The sequence below is a fragment of the Coloeus monedula genome, assembly GCF_965178545.1.
Source record: "Coloeus monedula genome assembly, chromosome: 3".
In the NCBI taxonomy this organism is placed as follows: domain Eukaryota; kingdom Metazoa; phylum Chordata; class Aves; order Passeriformes; family Corvidae; genus Coloeus; species Coloeus monedula.
In genome coordinates this window covers 16,786,910-16,805,300 of record NC_138783.1, presented here as the reverse complement: position 1 = coordinate 16,805,300, position 18,391 = coordinate 16,786,910, and the positions used below count along the sequence as shown (strand labels likewise).

Sequence of the window (18,391 nt, the reverse complement as noted above, 5' to 3'; positions counted from 1 at the left end):
GAAATAATGACTGATTTTGACCACTGTAACACTGTTAATGTAGAATGAGAAATGGCACACTAGTACTGAAAAGAAAATAAAGCCCCCCAGACTTTGACCAGCTCCAAGAATACACGTTGTAGACCCCAAAAAACTAGTCTCTAGATAAAAGGCTTGGCAAGGGAAAGCCCATGCCATCTCTCCTGGAATTCTACTACTGCAAAGAATAATTATAAATAAGGAAAATAGAAATAAGAAAGATTACCTTTGACCAATAGTTGTTACCATCTGAAGACTGTTCAGTGGCCTATGTGATCCAGTTCTCAGTGGACTAGTGTCCATATCACAAAACCCAACACCACAAATGGTACTAACTGGTAACCTTGTTGGCAGTCTCACCAGACAGGCCAAGAATTGAATGAGCATGGAGACTGAATCCCCTCTCATCCCTAGAAGTGGTCCCTTCAGGTCAGGGTTGAGGCACATTGGTGGGGCAGTCTGGGGGAAGCTTGCACTCCCGCTGCCTGTGCTGTACCTGTTCTGTGGATAAAAAGAGGGCTTCAGTCTCCACGGCTGTCAATCCAGGTCCTTTCACACACAGGTGAACTAAATTCATACAAGAGTTTGGTTTTCCCTTTGTTCGTTTTAAAGAGGGATTACCTTATCCCAAGATCAATCCTTAAAAAACAGCTAGTGAGACCATAGAAAGGAAGAGTCAAACATCACATCTTATTCATTGATAAAACCAGAATAAAGTAACATTTGGCAGCTTCCCCCACATACCTTCTGTGTTGTGGTGTTTGTTGTCTGTGTTGAGGGCTTAGTGAAGGTTATTTTCACAGGCGACATGTGTGGTGGTAAGGAGTTGGCAATGCTCTGCATTATATTACTCATTTTGGGGCTGCCACTTACAGGCACTGTGATAGTTTTAGTGACAGGAGTCACTGCCTTCGGGACTTCTTTCAGAAGAACAGGGGAAGAACTAGAAGAATTCGTTCGCCGTCTTTTGCGGGGTTTTTCATCATCATCTGAGCAGCTGACACCTGGAAAAGAAATACTTTCTCTAAACTATGTTTCCCCTGTCTGCAGATCTCAGCATTTTCTGAAACACTACACCCTTTTTGAGTCTTGCACCCTCTTTCAAGTAAGATAAAAAGAAATAAAGGATAAATTACATCTTACGGTCACAACCAACCTGTATCACACCTCAGATGATCTTAGTCCTTGATACGGGGCACACTCAGAGTGCCATGAATCGGAGACAAATCACCCAAAACCCCTAGCTACTCAGTTACTGGGTTACTTCATTCAGTTTGAGAGATTAACGTAAGAGCCAGTTCAGGGTTTTCATTCTGTCTCCAGAAGTTTGACTAGTGAGACGACACACACAAAGGGATTGGGATAATGCCACACACATTTTAGTTTAAAACTTTACACTATTTTGGGTTTTTTTGGTGGTGGTTTTGTTCACAGCAACTGGCCTATCAAAGTTTAACCCCCTATAGTTTTCTCAGACTTCAGCCTTTGCACCTACTTTCATGTCATGTTTATCCTTACAGTACCCTTCTGTCTTTCACCTCAATACAACATCTTGGGATATAATTTTTTTTTTTTATTATATAGTTTAACTGTGAAGGTCAATCCTCACTTTATCAGCTTTTTCCTTCTTTGGTGTATTTTGTGCAACAGATATAAAATGGCACCTAACACACAATCATGAAAAACATGATGTACTGGCTCAAAAGAGTTCTTTCTTCCTCACAATCATATACTGCACACATAAAGAATCTGCTGCAATATTCAGTTCAGCGAAGGATAACAGCATGATTAATGGATCTTAAATCCAAATGAAACTTGCCAAAGTAGACAACAGGTTCATAAATTGGTCTAGATTACAGACAGACACAGTTTAATGACCTTGCAAACCTCTTACAGCTCCTGGGTAGCACTGAAGGCAGGAAGGCTCTACAGAAGGATCTGGACAAGATGGATCAGTGGGCTGAGGTTAAACAAGGCCAAGTGTTACAACGGGGATTACTGTAACACGCATATATCAAACCAGGAGTCCCGTGGAAACAAAGTATATATGGACAGATTCATGGTAGATGTTTCAGAGATGTTTATTTCTCCAGCCGCATGGCCGGGGCTCTGCTCAGGAACTCCGCAGTCACGGGACCCGAGGGTCCTTGGCGTTATCAGGGAACCCAAACCAACCAACGGGGAATGAGACTGACCAGGGGCAGGGAAACCCCGTGTCTCCCCCCCAGGGCCCATCTCCCAGGGCTCCATGGCAGGGGGAGGGACCCCAACATCTCACCCGTTTTATTTTAATAAAAGGAGAATGAAAACAACTGGATAAACATAACAAGAACAGTTTCAAGACAAAACAAACCACCCTCCTGAGTCTTCAAATGTCCAAACAGATTCTGTGGAACATCTTAGGGCTGACAGAAGGGAGACAGAACTCTCCGAGCATGCTTTGTGGGGAAACTGAGGCAGGAGAGGGTTTAATTTCTTCCCTCCCCCTTTTCATCCCCCCCTCAGCATTGGAGAGGAATTGTAGGGAAATGGAATTGTATAGGGAAGCCATGGGGTGAAAAACGGATTAGGAATAAACTGGGGATAGGGTAAACTTAGGAAAGGGTTCATATTGGGTATAGGGTAAAAGGGGAAAGTAGGCTGTGGGTAGGGAAATTGCAGGGATGGATATTGTTTATAATTTTGTGCATAACGGCTGCCTTTGACTGGAATACCCCCAGGCCCAGTAACATTCGCTGCTTGTAAACCCTTCTTTCCTTGCACTATATCAAACTGTACAACTTCTCCATCTCCTACACTTTGCAGGTAATTTTTAGGGTTACTCCTTTTAATGGCAGTTCTATGGATGAATAGATCTTCCCCTGTATCATCTCGTGTTATAAATCCATAGTTGTTTTTTACATTGTACCATTTCACAGTTCCTGTGATTTTCGTTGCTATAACTCCTCCTATCACGTGCTTGCGTGTTCGTCGTGGCTGCTGGTCCCGCGTGGCCGCCGCCTCGCCGGCTCCGACGTCTCGGCCGGGCCCCCGCGTTGTGGCTGCTCCGCGCTCTCCGAGCGGCGCTGCTCCGGCGCGTGTCTGGGCTCTGCGTGGCCCCGCGTTGCCATCGCCGCCGGCTCCGTGCCCTGTGAGTGGTTCCGCTCCACAAACTCCACGCTGCTTTGAGAGCGGCCCTGTTCCGGCTCGGCGCTGCGCTGCGCGGCTTCTCGTGTCGCTGTGGAAACCGCGGCTTCTCCCTCCGCAGGGCTCTCCGAGCCGTGTGCTCAGAGGGGGCTGCCACGCCGATCCCCAGTTCCTGGCTGCTCGTGGCCCACGGCACCCGCGGCGCCTGCGGCATCGCTCCCTCACTCACGGCCGTGTGGCCGGGGACCCCGAGACAGGGATGGGGTCCGTGATAAGGCGCGCGCTCCCGAGGGGGCCGGACGCATCCAGTGCAGGCATCTCCGCCGGCACGGCTGCAGTCGTGTGCTCCCGGGATGGCAGCCGCGTGGTCTCGGCCACGGGATAAGTATGATCTTCTGCTTTAGGGGTAATGGGACCATATAAATGCTCCTCAAGAGCTTCCCTGATTATAAGGTACGCACGGAAAGCTTCTCTTTGATCCCATACTTTATCCCAGATCTCGTCCCAGAAACACCCCTCACAAGATTCAGAAGGTTCGATATCAAAAAGTAAGTCTCGAGAAATATCGGAGAACTTTCGAAAAGCCAGATGAAAAAGTGTTCTAGATCTCCCGGTTGCATTACTTTTTTGTTTTGTTGTTCAAGGATTCCTTTTACTTCTAGATACATTTTTTTCTGTGGCTCAGAGAGCCCCATTTCCCACGATTCTTCCATAGTCCAGAGAGAATATCCAAACCAAGATGAGAAGAGAGAGGTCTAGAGTGGTTATTTTACCCACGAATCTTCCTCAGGGATCAGTGTCCTGCCCGCATTCCTCCACCAGTTTGTTGTAGCGGGGATTACTGTAACACGCATATATCAAACCAGGAGTCTCGTGGAAAGAGAAGTATATATGGACAGATTCGTGGTAGATGTTTCAGAGATGTTTATTTCTCCAGCCGCATGGCCGGGGCTCTGCTCAGGAACTCCACAGTCACGGGACCCCAGGGTCCTTGGCGTTATCAGCACCAGGGAACACAAACCAACCAATGGGAAATGAAGCTGACCAGGGGCAGGGAAACCCCGTGTCCCCCCTCCAGGGCCCCTCTCCCAGGGCTCCATGGCAGGAGCATGGCATGGAGCCCTGGGAGAAGGGCCCTGGAGGGGAGACACGGGGTTTCCCTGTCCCTGGTCAGCTTCATTCACTGTCTTCAAGGGGTTGCTCTGCTGCTGCCGGACTTGCTGCAGGCTGTTCACGAGCACTGCCTCGATCTGTTCCTGACAAGCTTTAAGGCAGTCCACATCTGTGTTTGTGATCTTGGCCAGGAGGTCTGTGAGGCTGTCCCCATCATCAAGCTGAAGGCCACAGATGGCTGCTCCCACACTTCCAGTTGCTATCATTGATGGTGGGTACATGGCAAAGTTAAAATCTGTGGCACAAAGGGCAATGAAGGTTTGTGCATGCTTCCGGATCAAAAGCAACTTGTCTTTAGGGAGAGGCACCTTCCTTAGGATGCGTTCAATGAAATCATGTGGGGTGACAGCTGCAAGGTTCCACTTCAACATTTTGTTTTGTTGTAGTAACAGCAGAGGTATCCTGCTCACTGAGCAATCAGGCAGGCAGCCCCTATGCCTCACTATGGTTACCAGTATTAAAGACCAACACTGCAAAACTGGAGTTATGAAAATCAACATTGCAAAATATACTAGCAGGATGTGATATTGACAGAATAAAAAAGGCTCAAAACTTCCTGGAAATTTTGGAAACAACACCACTGAACCAGCTGAAGACAGAATCAGATGTGCCTTTTTATGCAGTCTGGAGAACAGGAGGCTGAGGAGGGACTTTATTGCTCTCTACAACTCTCTAAGAGCAGATTGCTGGCACCTTGCAAAACACGAAAAAAGACAAATATTGTCTTAAGTCTACTCTAAATGTTTCCTTAAAACAGAGTGAAATCTTTTCCTTTGTATTGGAGGTCCCACCATTTTAGTCTTCTAAATTGAAGCTGACCAGGGGCAGGGAAACCCCGTGTCTCCCCCCCAGGGCCCCTCTCCCAGGGCTCCATGGCAGGGGGAGGGACCCCAACAGCCAAGTGCCAGGTCCTGCCCTTGGGTCACAACGACCCCATACAGAGCTACAGGCTGGGGGCAGAGGGGCTTAAGGGCTGCCCAGAAGGAAGGCACTTGGGGATGATGGTCAATAGCCGGCTGAATATGAGCCAGGTGTGCCCAGCTGGGCAAGGACAGTGGCACCCGGCCTGTACCAGCACTGGTGTGGCAGCAGGACCAGGGCAGTGACCATTCCTTGTGCTGGGCACTGGTGAAGTACCTCCAGTCCTGGAGTCACTTCTGGGCACCTCATGACAAGAGAGAGATTGAAGTGCTGGAGTGCATCCAGAGAAGGGAACAGAGCTGGGGAAGGGTCTGGAGTGCCAGGAGCAGCTGAGGGAATTGGGGCAGCTCAGACTGGAGAAAAGGAGGTTATAGGGGGACATTCTTGATCTCAACAACTCACTGACAGGAGGGTGTAACCAAGTGGGGGTTGGGCTTTGTTCCCAGGTAACAAGTGACAGGACAAGAGGAAATAGCCTCAAATTGTGCCAGGGGAGGTCCAGATTCAGTATTAGAAAAAAAATTTCACTGGAAGAGTAGTCAGGCATTGGAGTAAGTCTGGAAGTGTTCAAGAGGTATCTGAATGAGACATTTGGGGAGGTAGTTCAGGGGCAATTACGTTGGTGCTGGATTGATGGTTGAACCTAGATGACCTCTAAAGTCTCTACCAACATTGACAAATCTGCAATCCTATTATTTATGCTTACCATGTCAACCTGTGTCAAACCATTTAAAAAGAAAAACAATCAGAGAGAAGCTGAAGAGATACAATCCTGCCTATGGAGAAGATGACTGAAAATCTTCTTCCATGTGCCTGGGACTTACAAAGAACACCATCACATCAAAAAGCAGTCTTGCTGGTAATCAAAGCAAACTTCGTTCGTAGTCAGTCTCTAATTAGGGCCAAGATCTAATTATGGCCAATCTCTAACTAAAATTACTAAATATTCTGGCATTCAAAAAGTGAAGATTCAAGAACTAATATGGACAAGAAACTGCCCAGCACCACAATAGGCAATTTCTGAAAAATGGTATTCTCCCTCAGCAGAAGTAGCAGCTCATTTGCAGGTATGCTTCCAAAGGCTAACAGCTGTATCCACAGAGACAGGAAACTGAACTAGGGAAGAGAAGCAAACTTAAAAAATGTAGCTTCAGTTGCCTGTAGCAGGACAAGTGAAGTGTGGATCTACAAGACTAAATTTCAAATCTCTAATCAATAATTTACTTTATGGCCCTGAACAAGCCTCTGTAAAGGTGATGTCCCTCTATAAAGCAGAGATTTGATTACGTAACTTTAAGGTTTATTATGGACAGGCTTTTAAGTGTTACTGTGAGTGCACTAATCATATTGAACATGTGCAGGAATTTAAAAATCTCAGAACCCATTTAAATCCAAAATCTGCATGCAGCTAGGATGTTAGGACACAGTTGTTATTTTGGTGAGGCACCAAGAAATAGAGGAAACTTTGTGGCCCTCATGCACAAAAAACCCCCATCAACCAATCAATCAAGACATAAGAAAGTAACATTAAACTAGTAGAGCATTATTTTATGTTATTATTTTATGTTACAGCTCATTTCACCTCCTGTTTTCACTGCTGGGGTTTTGCAAGAATGTTATTCCTACCATTTCATATTAGCAATTGCTGTACAGTTTTCCACAGACATTTAGTTAAAAGGTAATACAGCTTGACTGAAACTCACACTTGATAAGTAAGGAAGCAAGAGTCATAGAAAGGTTAATGACTCAATCAGACTGTGACTTGGAAGAGGTTACACCACAGATCAGTGGCAAAGTCCTGACTCTAACTCAGATCTCCTGAATTTGCTCCCAAGTAGGTTTGTTAAAATTAATGTGACTGATGTAACATACTCTGAAAGACACATAATTTCTTTTAAAAAAATAAACAATAACAACAAAACAAAGCACACGAAGTAGGGAAAAAATTAAATTTAGGGACAGACAATAAAATGATCATCCCTGTATCATGTGTCTAGACTCATTTGATACTCATTACCATGTAATAATTCACTAAAGTTTACAATAAAATTTTAAGATGTTAAGAACATTTCCCCCTGAATCTTGAAACGAAAGCCAAGTGATTAGTGCATAGATCAGAAAAATGAAAAACCTCAATGTAATGGGTTTAATGGGTTGACAGAGCCATTAATGATGGTTGTTTGCAATTAACATTATATTTATGTACTATGTGGCATTTCTGACTACCTAGAAGCTTATACAGATGTATACATACACCATAAAGACTAAAATAGATTTTAAAATATTAAAGGTATACAGAGCAAGCATTTATCTACTTCACTATTAATCTTTGTTATTTTGATAGAATCAAGTAAGAATGGAAGGAAACATTTTAACAGTAAAATAAAACTACCCATGACAAGGGCGTATATATGAGAACATAATCCGCTTTTAGAACTAGCTGACTTATTAGCCAAAGATAGGGACACATACACACTCTCAAGAAAAAAGACTGTTTCTAGATTCTATGTCCTGAATTTTCAGATTTAAATATGTGAAGATGGGTATCTGATAGGAATTCATATGAAGTTTTCGCAGCTGCTGAGAAACACAAGCCTCACCAAGACTGACTTCCATTTATCACAAAATTACCAGACACAGTATGTAAGCACAAACCCTTGCCAAACTGCATTCAAAGAAAAAAAAAAAAAAAAATTCCACATCAACTGTGAAAGTGGAAAAGAGGAACCTTTTCTAACTCAAGTAATGACTACTATGCATTAGTTCTCAACAAGATGGATCAGAAATTCACTGATATACAGAAATGTCTATATTTAATTTTCAAAATATTTTTCACTTGCTGTCCTTGCAGCTTTACTGCTCCTTACAGCATTTTGCAGTGAGTGGATTTATCCTGAACACTATTTCTCGAAAAAGGGAAGCAATAAATTCATTCTCTAGACTAAACGAAAGCACAAAGGCCTTAAATGACTTGTCCAAGGTTGGAGTGTTTAATTCAGTCTTATGCTTCAGCCACACTGTCCCTTTCTTTCCCTTTTGTTAATCAGTTGCTAGTATCACTTACTTTTGACGTAAACAGTACTTCCACTTGGCAAGACGACTACATTGGAGGCTGGACTGGCAGGTCTGGGGGACTTCACTGTTGCTACACTGCCACTTGGAACAGGGGTAGATGTTGGGGTTGAAGTGGTACTTGTGTAGGAATAGCAAACCACCACTGAAGAGGAGAAAAGACACCTTCCATATAACTGAAGTGCAGAATCCCATTATTCTATCACTATTTTTCAAATGAAATGGAAGCCAAAGGCTTATTGGGTCATTATCTGTGTATTTGCCTCTGCAATCCTGTTACTGTGGAATACTCCCCAATTTGAACTAAGCATGGCCACGGAATTAACGGTCTTCAAAGACAACACAGAAATCTAACCTCCCATCCCCAAAAATCTCTACTGCCAATGTGAGATTTCTTTTTGTACTGATCTTTGTTTTACTTTATAATTTGTTATTTTAAATTTTAGCATTAATTCAATACATCAATCTTTTTGCTTTTCTGTAAATGACTAGGAACTGACAGAAAAGTGCTATTGCTTCTACTCAACAGTACACCAGTTGAAAAAACCAGTAGTGAAGAACTGATTGTGCTAATCAGCTTTTTTAAACTGCTTTTTTAAACTATTGCTTTTAAGTAACAGCACAATGATACAGTATTTATCACAAAACCAGGATAAAACAGCTTTTTTCAAGCAGTGTTACACATGCTCCACTTGTATGAAGCATAATCCAAGCCTGCTCAGCCAAGCTAGCTGGAATGTGTACTACCATTATTTAAAAGCACAGGGGAAGCAGAAAGCAACCTTTTTACCTGTTACATAGTACATTTAATCGGAAGGAAAAAACCCAAAGCAGTATTTTCTTGACTTTCACCAAAACCTACCTGCATTCTTAAAATAAAACATTCTGAAACATCTTTCATCACTCACAGAACTTTACAAAATCTTAAGCCATTAGTCCAAGTTTTTAAAGTTTACAGAGCTGAATAAATTAGTCAGCAAATGTCATTTCCTGAAAAACTGGATTGTTTTTATATTTCAGTTGCTAGAGTGTCAATAACACAAAGCAGTCAGATTAATGCTGCAGATACCACAAAGGGTTCTTTAAAATAAGGGGTGTTTTATATTTCTGTGAATAAGGTTTGTAAGAAAGATTTGGATTTTTTTTCATAGGTTCATAGAATGGTTTGGGTTGGAAGGAACTTTAAAGCTCACCCAGTTCCAGCCCCCTGCCATCAGCAGGGACATCTTCCACTAGACCAGGTTGCTCCAAACCCCATCCAACCTGGCCTCTAAAAAATAGCTTTTATATTTAACACTTTAAATCTAAAACACCAATTTCCACTGTGACATTGTTTTTACATTCCCATAGATTGCAGCAGAATCCCATCCTTCTCTCACCTTCTTTGTTCCCAGTTTCTGCAGGAATTGGAAGAGATGCATTGTGCTGAACGGCTGCATTGGCAACAGCATTTGCAGTAACAGTAAAAGCTGTTTGTGGAACAAGTCGTGGCATCAGTGGCACCAGTCGACGGCCTTCTATGGACCACTCGGAAGAGCTGTTTGGTCCAGACATACTAAAGAGAAATGCACATTCTGTAAGTATTTTGACAAGTTTCCAAATATTCAGTATCTTACTCAAATACTTTTTTTTTCCCATAGTGCAAGTCTAAAAGGCAGTTTAAGACACACTAGAGCACTAATACACAACTTCCTTCATTTCATGAAAGCCCTTCCATTTTTGTCACCTCATATAGAAAACCTCCCATTTTAAATTAAAGAGTTGATTCTTCTTTCATTGTTCTGTTTTACAGAGCTGTTCAAGGGCCAGAAGTGTGTGAATGCCATACTCAAACACCCCACATTAGGTAAGCTACTATTCAGGCAGAGTTGGTATACCAACTCTCTACTTCTGTAATATGAAAATGCCAATAAACCAAATAGATTTCATAAAAGACTATTGAAATGGATTATGTTACAGGGAAAAACTCTTAGCTTCTAAGGCAAATTTTGTTTCACCTGAACAGAAGCATTTCTGATGTTTATTTAAGTATTCCCAAACAAGGTCACAGAACATGAAATTATTTAAATACACCCTGAGCATCTTCCTAAACAGAAAGCAGTCTTCTGCTCTAATTAGCTCTTAACTTTAGTACTTACATCCACACTAGAATGTTTCATAAAAACACTGTTCTTATCTAGATGGGGAAGTATTTTTGACTGTTTTACGTGAGTCATTTGTCAAATCAACAAAACCAAAATGGCAAATTATTTTTCAACGCTGTAATGTTCTTAAGCAAATCAACCCATTTAATGTATTAATATATTCTAAAAAAATAACTTCTCACATGAAATATTTCAAGCAAGTTGCAGCAAGAGCTACTACAAAGTAGTTTGTAAAATGCAGAGTATCTGCTCTGTTGATAAATCTTGAAATGCTTCAGCATTCCTCATACATATGCATATTGTATAAAGAGAGAAAGAGAGCTACATAAGCTGAGGTAAAAATACATTTAAAAAAAAAAAAATAAAGGGCACAAAGGCTAGCAAAGTAGGCTTTACTAATGAGTTAAGAGAATTATGTAAGTGAAATACTATATTACCAACCATCACTAAAAAGGAATCACCACAGGAAAACAAAGAAAAGAAATAAAGAAAAGCAGCACTTCAAAATTGCACCTTGTCTGGATTATAGTATTTCATTGAAGTGCAACGCCTCAGAACAAACTATTCGAGTTCTGCAAAATGCTAAGACCAGAAGTACTACTTAAAAGGAAAACTTGATTCAGGAAAAGAATCCTGATACGACAACTAAATGCTTTTCGTTATCCTCCCTCTCATTTTTTTAAAGGGGGGTAAGAAGTTGGTGGGTTTTGTTTGGTGAACAGCATACTTCTAAATCTTTAAAATTGAACATTAAAACTTAAATGTCCCTCTACAGCACTAAACCAGTATGCTGATTTTGACTAGTCTTGTATCAAACAATTGCTAACTCCAACTGTCCTGCTATTCATATAATTTCCTTTTTTTCCTCCTCAGAACACCTAAGCTACAACAGTCAAACTTAAAAAAAATCAACAGTTGCAACACAGAAAAAGAAAAAAATACAGACATTTACAACGCAGCTCTGTTTAAAGACAGTCCTTAATAGTAAGACTATTAAGTAATCATGAAAGATACATAACCACTTGATCTATTGCTCCTCCACCTCTCAAAATCATGTAGTGCTTGTGAAAGCAAATGCAAGGAGGAACCACCCCAGCTAATGCCAGCACAGCAGCTGCATCGCAGAGTGGTGGACACTGATGTCATCAGCTTGCTGCAGCTTTTTCTACTCTGACCATTTTTTCCTTTCTGTGCTGATACATGTTTTCCACTAATCTGCCACCTCTTGCCCTCTCTTTGTCTTTCCTATGTAGTTAATACAGCCTTTCCAAACTGATTAAAATAAAACTAAAAGCAAAACAAGCAAAAAAAAAAAAGCAAACATGTTCATCCTACTTAGCAGCTTCTCTATTTTCTCATTCTCTGTTTCTTCTGGTCTATCTTACAGAAAGGTCTCCATGCTAAAAAACTGCTTCTTACATTATACTTGCACAGTGAACAGGATGGCCTTGGATCCAAAATGTACTAAATAACTGTTTCTACATCCCTGTAGATCTGATACAGTAATTCCTTCATCCATACAGTGTTATAACTACTGGTTCTTTAAACCACCATCAATCTTCAAAATTCTAACATTCAGTTAAGGCATAATGGATTTCCCAAAGGGCACTTTTGGAAATCACGGACAAAATGACCTGGAACTTACTTGTGTGCAATTGTTGTTAGTCGTTCATCATTTACTGCTCTCCGAACTTCAGCACGATGTCGCTCTGTTGAAATACTATTAAAAAAACAATAAAGCAATATATTTTAATCAGAGGAAGACATGAACATTCATCTAAAAATTCCAGCTAAAATTAAACTTATGAAAAATCTAAGAGAAGAGAGGGAACAGGACTTCACATTTAAGAGATTGTCACTTAACTCCTGCTATCACAGTGACAAAGAATCAACTGTATTATTGCTCAAAAATATTACTGAAGAATGAAAAGAACATTACTGCTCATAGGGTGCCCTTGAAAAACAGCTAGAATCCAACCTCCTAATGAGAGCAATACATTTAAAGGATATGGCAGAAAAATTCACACAGGACATGCAGCATTCTTTCTTCAGGTACCTTGGGCTTAAAGACCTTGAACTTCTACCTTGACAAAACCACAAGCCAGTGTACATGCATGACCTGGCTGTAATCCTTCTAACACTCAGTATCCCATAAAGCACCAACAAACCAGTAAAACTTCTACAACAGAAGCATGCTTGTTTTTCTTATTAAAAACTCTAAGCAGAACAAGAATGAAACCTCTGAAACATGGAGAATTACTGCTCCAAATTCAGACTTACACTGTGATTCCAGTGAAAGAAAAAGCATGCAACACCATAAAAGAAAACAGGACAGGTCTTAGTCTAAAAAGATCAGGGTTACCTAAGCACTTTAGAGAGTTCTCCAAGAAGATCTTTCTTCTCTTTCGTAAGGTCTCCCTGTGCACGCAAGGCACTGATGACACCTGCATAGGCCTCCAGTTCTGAAGAATTAGAGCAAATAATATTTCTATTTAATGCTCACAGCAAAGGGGAAAAAACCCCATGTTTTCCACATTACTGATAGTATTCTGTAAATTTTCAAAATCTTAAAGAGGAACATGTCTTTCAATTATTTAGTGCTTTTCTGAAAGAGATTGATGATTTAGAACTCTCCCAGCCAATTACTTTGCAGCATAAACCATTTCTATGAAACAATTGTCTCATCAGAGAGGATTATCTAGTTTATAAACCCAAATGAATGTGTCAAGCTCTCTCTGACCTGACAGTTCAGGCTAAAAGCTTGAGGAAACTGTTTGGAGAGTAGTTCAGAATTCTCTTAACACATAACATAATTAAGAGTTCTATAGAAAAGCTTAGCTTGGAAAAGAAATAAAGCATCATTAGAACAACTGGGTTTTTTGTAATGCCTTTCCTTAATTAGCATGGAGAGCATCAGCTCTAGTTTGTTAAATATGATCATCGTAATCTTTTATGCCTATTTACTTGATACGGTACAACTGCTTGAATCTGAAAGAAATTAAACACAGAATTAAACCTGCCCAACACAAAAGAAACAATCCAGCTATTCTTAAACATAGAGCCATCACAAAGACTAACTCACAAAAATGCAACTCTGGTTTACCAGAAATGTCAAATTCCAAGTGACTGTGATGTCATGCCATCAGTGTTTTAAAAAATGGAACCATAAAAGGCTACTAATACTTTTAAATTTTGTCCTACTAAACAGGTTGAAGACATACCTAATGCAAATAATGGAGCCTGCTAATTTGCCAAAGAATGACTTGCTATTGTCAGCTTCACACGGTTTAGGGAAACCAGAAACACAAATTTGTTTGATCCTTACATAGGTGCCTTTCATTTGACACCCCTATTTCAGCTGCCAACCCAAACAACCCCACAACAGATCCCAGTTAACCAAGACCAAGAATAAAAGGTGCAGGCCAAAGCCTAACATTACTGAAGTTTGCCGCAAAAGAAAAGACTGGCGCTATTCTGAAAAGCTTTCAGTTTAGGATTCCAAAGAGCTAATTTAGAAATGAAATCAAGGAATTGTGCTGAAAAGAAATCCTGCTCCCCTGTCCCGATTAAGCAGACAAAACAAAAAGCAGAGTCATTTTGGTTAACTATGCAGCCTGCACAGGGATGCTGAGTGACCTACAGAAGCATTTTCAGCTTCAGTTATAAAACATTCACTAATTAATGAACTGGTTATTACTAATATCAGCATTTATTTAGACAACCATGTTACAATATTTACGATACTAATTATTTGCCTCTGTTAACAACTTAAAAGTAATTCTCAGATGCAACCATATAATTACTTATCAAGGGCAAACTTTTTTTCCTTCTGCATGGTAAATAAAGATCCTCTACACCAGAGCTTTAAAAATGCACATTCTGGTCTTTTGGAAGCTAGTAAGGATTACAGATCAGCTGTAACTTCCTCACCCTTGTGTCTGTGCAGCGATCATTAGTGGTGTGCTCTCTTTCCAACGCAAAACACATGAAATACCTAAAATGGGTTTGGGAAGTAAATATCATTATTGCTAGTGTTAGGTGCTACAATCATCACCTCGTTCAGTAATAAACCACGATCAGCACCAGGTCCTGCATACCTCGAGATGCATTTCAGCCTCACCTACATCCCTGCTTCACTCCTTATGGAGTATTCCCACTACTGCTGTACTATCAGCCAAATGAGATGTTGGGCTGTGAGCTGGAAAAGCAGGACCCTCTAAAGCAAATGGCTATTGCTGGATGTGAGTGTCATACAGCTATTGCCTCCACTGCCTGTTCCCTTCACTCCCCAGTCCTGTGGTGCGCCTCCTCTCCGCTCAGGGAGGCACTGCCTCAGCCTTACCCTGCTGGCAGGGCCCCCTTGTGGGGACAGCTCATGCCAGCAAAACAAAAATGATTTTTTTTTTCCTTCCTGTCAGCCTAGGTTATGTCATTGAAGGAGGTGTAGCTGCAGTTCTGTTTGGCTCAGCTGCACCAGCAAGGTTCTGCCAGCACACCACCATCAGCTCGGCTGCAAGTTTTTTTCCATGCTTCCAGCCAGCACAGCTACATTAATGAAATTTAGTAGCACAGATCTGGTCAAAAGCTTTTGGTATTCTGCACTGTCTCCTAGTTTTTGTACTTCCTGAGCCTTGCTCAAGACTTAGGGCTGTCACCTTAACAGATAGCACAGCTTGTTGCAATGTCACGTGCAACATCTGCATCACTGTTTCAACAGAACGCAAATCCCATATTCCCAAGAAATGAAAGAAAAAGGGCAAAGGGAGGGAAGATAAATTCTCAACTCTCAAAAAATAAAGTCAATGGCTTCACAATGTATGAGAACTTTGGCACAATTAAGAAATACAGCACACTGTCTCTTAGCATTCAAGCAAAATGAAAACAAGAAAAGCTGTCACTTGACAGTCATGGGAAGTTAGAGGGAGCCTCAACTTTCTTCCGGACATCATCTCCTAGATTATGGTCTTAAGAAGAAAGTCTGAAAAATCTAAGGCTTTTTTTTTTTTCCCCTTCTAGTATTATGCATCATTTAACTGGCAAAACCCCAAACCCTTAATTACATAAATTCAGCCCTAAGAACTCAAAACCAACTATGTCGGATCAGATCAAAGATCTAACAAAGGATTCTCTCTCCTGCAGTAGCCAAAAACAGATGTGTGAGGAAAGAGCAAATGCTTTTACTACTTTCCAAAACACAGAAACATCTCTCCTCATATACTTAGATCTACAAGGGCAGAGCACAAAAATATCTCCCAGTGTCTATCTCTTGAGCAGAGGCCTCAAATACTGAGCTACATTTGAAACAATTAAAAAGGCTCCTGTGCTTATGGCAGCTGAGCAAGGGCATTGTTTTCCCACTTCCCTGACAACCTGCGTAACTGCAAATCACAAACAACATCTTTTTAAATCCTGTTTTATGTCTTCACAATAGTAACTTTAATAATTGAATTCAGCCCTACAGTGCCAGTTAAACCAGGATTCCTCTATATTTTTTTGAGGTACAAAAAGGTTTCTAATACAGAATTGAGGAAAAAACCCAACCAAGAAACACAACAAAACAAAAAGCAACCCCAAAGGCTCTCCTTTCACAGAAAATCCTGTTGCATGTTAATAGTGACAAAAAAACCCCCAGCCCTGCAGCATTGCAGCTAGGGCATCCAAGAGAGATTCAACCAAACTAAACCAATTCTTCTCTACTTGTTTTGCTAGGGCTGAGAGTGTCTGCCAAACACAATTTTAAGCCAGGGCTGTCAAACCAATGACACATGGAAAACGCAGGAAATCACTTGCAAGCTGCCTGTAGACCTATTAAAATATTTAATGTAAGCAGCATGAAGGCAAATCTTAAAAGGGCAAAATACAGACCCACAAACTGTATCTTACTGTACCCAGTTTGCGAAGGATCCTCTTGCACTCATCCCTACTGAGGTCCAGAAGAGTTGGCCACACCACAGGCATCCTTCCCTTGTGTCTGTGCTCCCACAGAGCTCAGCCTCGCTGGAAAAGAAATATAAACGCTCAAGCCCATGATTTACTGATTTCCCAAGCCGATTAATGTAAACTCCTCTCAGCCTGCTCACAACTCCACCGACACATTCGCTCCCATCCTTTGTAGTGGCATGAAGGAATTCGGCAGTTTCACAAGGGCATGGACTTCCTATACTCTCTCGCTCAAATGCATCGCCCAAGCCTGTTTGCGGAGTTTCCTATCTCTTTCTCAAGCATTTTTTCTAACGCTGAAACGCTCCCCGAATTAATGTTCAAGTCTCCTCCCTCTCTTTAGGCACAGAGTACCTATTAAAAGAACTCTTCCAGTGAACCGCACGCTCCCCCTTTCCCCCGGGGAATGTATTTTGCTCCAGCCTACATTATATGACAGGATGGTAAAAAACATCCTGTGTGAAAATTTGCTCTCCACGTACCAACACCAGCCCCCTCCCCGCAAAAAATAAGCCAAACGCGGGAACACCTCCCTGCCGGATCCCAACGCAGCGAGATTCCGGGGATGGCGGGGAGAGAGGGCGCATCTCCCCGATGAGACGAGGATAATAAAGGAAAAAGAGCAGCCGGCGGGGAGCTGGGCAAGCGGGGCTTGGGCCGGGCAGGGAACGGCACGACAGGGGGGTGGGGAGGGGTGGGCACCGGGAACAAAAGCCCTGGCGCCGTCGCAGCTCCCAGCGGGGGGCTGGAGGCGGGGGGGGAGGGTCTCCTACAAGGACGCCCGAAAGCAGCCGCCACCCGGGCACTCCCCGTCCGCCCTTCCCCGGCCCTGGGCGCGGGGGACCGGCCGGAGCCAGCGGCGCTGAGTCCACGCCGGGATCGGGGAAAGACAGGGAGGGAGGGAGCGGGCCGCGGCTGACGCTGCCTTCTCGCATCGGGCGGAGCGGCAGCGGCGGCGGGCGGGGACCAGGGCTCTGCCCTGGGCCCGTGAGGGGGCGGCGGGTCCCCACCGTCCGGGGAAGCGGAGCTGCCCCTCTCCCCGAGGCGGACCGCCGCGGGTAGGGCGAGGAGCGGGACCCACCTGCCCGACCGTGCCCAGCACATCGAAGGCTCCACAGCGGCCGCACCACCCCCCCCCGTTGACTGGTGCCGCGCTCGGGTTTGTTTAGTGGCGGCGGCGACGGCGTTTACTCGGGCCAAGATGGCGGGTGAGCGCGCTACGCATGCGCGGACGCCGCGAGGCACGCTAGGAATTGTAGTGTCTGCCGCCGCTCGAGCGTGAGGAGATGGAAGAAAGTGGGTGCCAAGATGGCGCTCGAGTGAGCACTGCGTATGCGCGACGACACGGAGCATGCTGGGAGTGATAGTTCTCTCCGTGTTTCTCGACGCGTGGGAAGTGGCGCCCACCGTCCCGCCATGGCTCGGCGGCCGGGTACGGGTAGGCGGAGGGGACAAAACACGCCGCGCGTTCTCTGCCCGGGCTGGGGCGCACTGCGCGGTTCGAACGCAGTCGCGTACCCCCGAACTCTAGGAATTAACAGCTGGTCACCGCTCCTGGAACGAAATCTGGCAGGAGAGAACATCACCCCGACGCCATTTGGCCGTTTGCACCTTTCTAACTTAAAACGGACGCCGGTGGCACGCGGGGCTGTAGCGAACCGCGTGTAGAGAACAATAAGGGTTCCCTAAATAAATTCTGCGCCTACAGCCCCCTCGTAGCTGCTCCGGGGTGTTTCTGCTCCCCGAGTACAGCAACCACCTGCACCTCATTGAAAGGAATAAGAAGGAGGTGTCTTTACAAACAAACTATGGGCCTGCTGGTAGATAAAGCCGGATACCGAGAGGTGAAAGAAGCAGTGGGAGGAACCAGAATTTCCACAGGAATTCCACTAAATTGACACAGACTGTTACTCATTCAACATGGTGCTAATCCCTGGATTTAGAGAAAAAGAACAGATACAAAGAAAAGTATTGGGGGCGGGGAGGGGTACACATTA

At 43.3% G+C, this 18,391-nt stretch overlaps 1 protein-coding gene across 10 annotated transcripts in view; it reads right to left on the bottom strand.

Annotated features, from left to right (window-relative positions):
* The window catches only part of EMSY (EMSY transcriptional repressor, BRCA2 interacting), a 44,211-nt gene extending 26,616 nt beyond the window's left edge, over window positions 1-17,595 (bottom strand). For 7 of the 10 annotated variants that reach the window (XM_082279247.1, XM_082279251.1, XM_082279250.1 and 4 more), the window contains exons 1-7: window positions 17,476-17,587; window positions 16,343-16,451; window positions 12,817-12,916; window positions 12,100-12,174; window positions 9,690-9,865; window positions 8,303-8,455; window positions 763-1,022 (exon numbers count right to left, since the gene is read on the bottom strand). In XM_082279247.1, coding sequence (XP_082135373.1) covers window positions 763-1,022; window positions 8,303-8,455; window positions 9,690-9,865; window positions 12,100-12,174; window positions 12,817-12,916; window positions 16,343-16,412 — 834 coding nt within the window. In that variant the 5' untranslated portion in view covers window positions 16,413-16,451; window positions 17,476-17,587. Of the gene's footprint in view, window positions 1-762; window positions 1,023-8,302; window positions 8,456-9,689; window positions 9,866-12,099; window positions 12,175-12,816; window positions 12,917-16,342; window positions 16,452-17,475 lie in introns of all 10 variants that reach the window. The other 3 variants (XM_082279249.1, XM_082279252.1, XM_082279254.1) reach the window with 3 other exon arrangements.
* Window positions 17,596-18,391: the final 796 nt, after the last annotated feature.